A 4,941-nucleotide genomic window follows, 5' to 3' on the forward strand; every position below is an offset into this window, starting at 1 on the left:
GCCGCCATTGCATCCGCTTTGCAACCGGCGCTCGTATTCACAAATCTCGCAAGGCCGTGCCGTTCGACGGCTCAGCCTAACCGTACACATCCGATTAGAATCGCAAATCCGCCGATTGAGAACAAACTGATTCTGCTAACCTGAACGTGACTTGACCATTATAAATAATTCACACTTGCCATTTTGATGCTGTTCAATGTTAGAGCCGTTTGCTGGTTTTTTATCACCTACGTATTATTATTTGTTTTCATTTCCTTCATCTCCTATTGTGTTTATGTACCTCAATAATTTGTAATTTTAAATTTAAACTACTAAATACATGTAAAACGTAGAAAATAAATTTAACGAATTAAGCTACCCTAAAATGGAATTGAATGTCGTATCACAAACCTTGACCTTGATAATGAAAAAAATTTTTTTTTTAAATAATCCTGTTAAGTTCTTAGTAAAATCATATGCAATATGTTTTCAATATTAGGAAACACGTATAAGAAGTTTTAGGTACGTGTACGTAAGCGCGGTCGGCTCACAGAATAGGCATAGTTAATATATCGATAGTTTGCGTGGTGGGGTCCTAGTGCGCAGCTATTGACCTATTTGCTGTTACCAATGCACGAACGCCCATTGCCAGCCGAATTGCTTATGCATGCGTGTCGTTGTAACTTCCATTGCTGCATCATAAGTGAGTCGACTGCATCAACCTGGATTATTATAATGTTTACCAATACTAGATATCAGACCTCAGGCTCACTTAGGTTTTTTCCATTTGTGACTTCATTACAAAGCAGTTTATTTTTATCGTGGAAGTCAGATGTTGCAGACAAAAGTTGCTCAAAGTTATGTTATCGGTGGAGCTCTGATATCAAGTACATTGTTTTCAATATAAAGGCAATGAATTGAAAGTGCATCGTCCTTGCGTTAAATAAATACTTAGTGAGATTATGATCGTGCATCAAAAATGCTTCAATACTATATAGTATTAAAATATTTACCTGATTGACAGGAGGGTAATGTTTTCGCGGATCTATCTGTATGTTCGATTATGACTTGCATAATCGATTTTAAACAGTAGTGTAGTAGGCATTCAAGTTTATTGATTTTTCAATTATCTATTGCTTGTGTACCTGGGTCTCTTCTGCAATTGCTACAAAGATTGTCCTTGTCTTCGTTTAGTGGATTCCCGCAACCTTGACCAGATTATTGCTTCTTGTGGGAGGCCAACCTACGCTATGTTTACATGCAATTGTTAATTTTAAAACGACACTTACTACCTGGGCGTATCCTTTTGAATGTCATTGATATCTCGCTGTTGGTTAGCTTCTGTGTAGGTTCTAAAATACTGCGACGCACTATCTAGAAAACGCTTTTGCATCGATGTTTCACACCTCTGATGTCCGCAAATATGTACGATCTTACAAACGTACTAGAATGCTAAGATTGCCTCATATAACAGTGGTTATTTAAGAATTTTATATCACAAAGAACATAATGATATAAAGCTGTAACAAAATCTTAATATACGTGGAAATTGTCATTAAAATGTGCACTCATTGTTCATTATATCGGGACAAAGAGATTATTTTACGTTTTGATATCACTGATGTTTGAAGACGCATTTAATTTATAACTTTTTGCTTGTAACTTTTAAATGGAAACAAGGTTCAAAAAAAAAAAACTTCGCTCTTTGTATTGCGTTTGAATATTTCTTTTAGTTTACATATTTTATTTTCCGGGTAAAAAAAGTTAATACAAACTACGTACAGGAAATCTTCCTTTAATTTGTAATTGTCAGTCTTACGACCTTTGAAATACAAATTATTTCACATGTTTTAGAAAAGTTTATAAAAAGATGGTCAGAATATTAAAACAATCATTCGCGATTAGTATGCTATCGTAAATTCAAGTTCTCAAAAAGTTTACTTACGTACTTTACTTACGTACTTCTCAAGTTTAAGTTTGATTTGAAATAACCGTATTGCAAAACGATCTTGTTCCATAAATCAAAAATGATGGCAATGACATTGTCCCACAATAATGCAACAACAACTCATGCGACATTAAACTAGTCGTTATATAATTAGTTGCAACTTAAGGTTAGTGTTGTAATGCATTGAATTACAAGTAATTGACTTATATCGATCTAATGGTATAACTGCGTAGTATTTGTCGATTATCGTGTCAAAGTCATTCGGCAACTTTCACTGGTGTGGCGGCCAAGTTTCGCCAGCGACTGGTGCGGTTGTGCAACAGTTGTCACTTTTTACATAACAACTTGTCGACGGACGTTGTAGAATCCGTAAGGAACTAAACACCGTACAAGATTTGTTGATAATTATCTCCCAGTAGGTTCTCTTTTTAAAAGCACAATTTCTTTCATTAAAATTCTGAATATTTGATGAAAACTAGCGTTACATTAGTGAATTCCATGAGTAATCATCTTTAAAAATTTCATATTGAGGAAATCTATGATCGTATACGCAATTTGTTGACAAGTTATAAAAGTACTGATAGGGGCGTACGCGATTTCTTTATTAACACCTTTATCTCGCGACCCTGTATCGTTGTCAATATTATCTTCCGCACTACGCAGCGCACAAGGTCGTGCATATTTATTAGCAATCTGCAAGAACACGTAATGGCCTTTAAAAGACATAGGTATGCATAATGTTTACTCATTAGAAACACTTTCATTGTTCCGGCGGCGAGCGAGGCACCGCCACCGGCTCCGTGCACCGAATCGCGTAAAAGTGAAAGTAGCCATGATGTGATCGCGCACGTTCACTCGCCGGCGAAACCCATGCGCGCCCCGGAGACGATTGGTGCCGTTTCTAAAGCCTCCATTACTGGCCATACAGAGATTTGTGATTACACATATTACATTGACATCAAAGCTCGTAAAGAGTTCCGGAACAATCTCTTAGAACCGAGAATGCAACTACGGTTTTCCGTATTTAGTTTGAGAATTTTTTTCGGCACATCAAATACGTACAATTTATAACACCATTGGTGACAGTCAACAGTCACACAGAAAAAGAAACGAAATAATATAGTTATAACGGCTTTTGCTCTGGATCTCTTAATATCATTCTTTCAATAGTTTCCAATTACGTTACCTAATCCGAATTGAATTGAGTTTTTTAGTGACCGAGTTAGATCTACTTTTATAGATCACAGATTGCTTTTATGTTAAAAGTAATTGAGGTATATCGACAATCAAAACGATCTCAAATCGGTACGAATTATCATTTAGCTCTGGTCCGCTGTGCTCGAAACTAGGTCGCCTGTTTGCACGGAGACCATGTTTGACAGAATATTGCAGTGTTGCCAGCTTCATGCCGTGTCTCGAAAGTCAAATAAAATTTCTTAACACTCGTGTCAGTAATTTGAATCAATTTTAATATAGGAAATGTAAGGAATTTCAAATTCTTAACAATTAAAGTAATGTAATTCTATGTAGACTAAATAATTAATTGATATAATTATTAATTATGACTGTAAATTACTTAATCTTTAAGTGTGTGTTGTTTAAACTCGACCTTAATTTTTTTTCACACTCGACTGGGGTCAAGGGAAACTATAAATTAGAATCAAGACCGTAGCCTGTTGTAGTTGCCCTGTGGTGACGTATTATGAGTGAAACGTCGTAAGCCATTTATGGTATGCGCGCTCGGCTATATTATGTCAATCACGCAATCACTGGCGTAGAAGGAAGCCCGAGACGAAAACGCAGCCAATGTCAACCACGCGAGGCCTATTGCATGCTGCACATGGCAACCGCGACCGTAATGGCGATTGTCATTGTTAATAACTGTCGTTTCCTTAGTTGAACAGTTATATGCGCTCGTTAAATGATATGCTTTATAGCTAAAAAAATATATATTTATAAGGCCCTTGGCTTACAAATATAAATCTTATACTTATCATATTTCAAAGGCATATAAGTATATTTTAATAGTTTAAAAAATTCAAGAGTTTACGTATAGATGAAGGCCTAGATAGGGTGAGTAGGGCAGCAGTGCACTGAGCGAAGTTTGTGACACGGAACGCATCTCGGCCCAGTTGCAGCGCTAGGTCATGACGTCACATGCACGGACCGCGCGAAGGTCGCCCATATCGATCTCACACACCCGCTCGTGGCGCGCCGGCCGGCCGGCTTGCATAACCTCACATGACGCATTTACAATACACTAATTGCATAATCATAGTTGCAACTACTAAATACATACGCACTTTAACTCGTTTCTTGTATTTGAGATTTCATCTTTCGCTTACGTATATACACTATATTATTACTATGCTCTTTTATCATTTGTACTTAAGAATAGCTCCGTAAAAGGTAAAACTTAACAACGATATTAGATGAATGGATGTGTCGCGGCTTCCTTATTTAGGATGAGAGAAATGTATATAATGCATATATTTATGTATATATTTTATTTGTAGACTCCAATCGAACTGAAGAAGAGACTGGAGGAAATAAGACTGCTGGAGTCGCGCAAGTCGGCGCGGTTGGCGGATGTCGACACGGACTTCGCGCGGCTGGCCGACATGGCCGGCGACCGCCGCCGCGCCTCCGCCAACATCGAAGTGCCTACACACCACATGCAGGGGTAAGGAAAATAACACAAACTGTATATCGACTTGCAAATGAAGATCTGACTGAATGTAGACTTTGCACTTGATCGATTCATGTTTCAACTCCAAAAGCATTGCATTTCAAAAGGTGGAATATACATATGTCCACTTCATTAAATACAATTATAGTCATATTTGAGATAACATAATTTTAAAGCCGATCTAACTACGAACTAGTCCTTTATCTCTATTCCTTCTTATTTAAATTTATACCTATTTTAGCTTTTGTTTATAACCAGAGTTAATAAGATTAATATTTCGCGTCATTATTCGATGCGAGTTAGGAACCAGGTGATGACAATCGAA

At 37.1% G+C, this 4,941-nt stretch overlaps 1 protein-coding gene across 1 annotated transcript in view; it reads left to right on the forward strand.

Annotated features, from left to right (window-relative positions):
- LOC106111174 (zinc finger protein 704) overlaps positions 1 to 4,941 on the forward strand; it is a 49,308-nt gene that overhangs the window by 10,306 nt on the left and 34,061 nt on the right. The window contains exon 2 of the mRNA XM_013293188.1: positions 4,444 to 4,610. Coding sequence (XP_013148642.1) covers positions 4,444 to 4,610 — 167 coding nt within the window. The remainder of the gene's footprint in view (positions 1 to 4,443; positions 4,611 to 4,941) is intronic.

Source organism: Papilio polytes, unplaced genomic scaffold, assembly GCF_000836215.1.
Source record: "Papilio polytes unplaced genomic scaffold, Ppol_1.0 DF824180.1, whole genome shotgun sequence".
NCBI lineage: Eukaryota > Metazoa > Arthropoda > Insecta > Lepidoptera > Papilionidae > Papilio > Papilio polytes.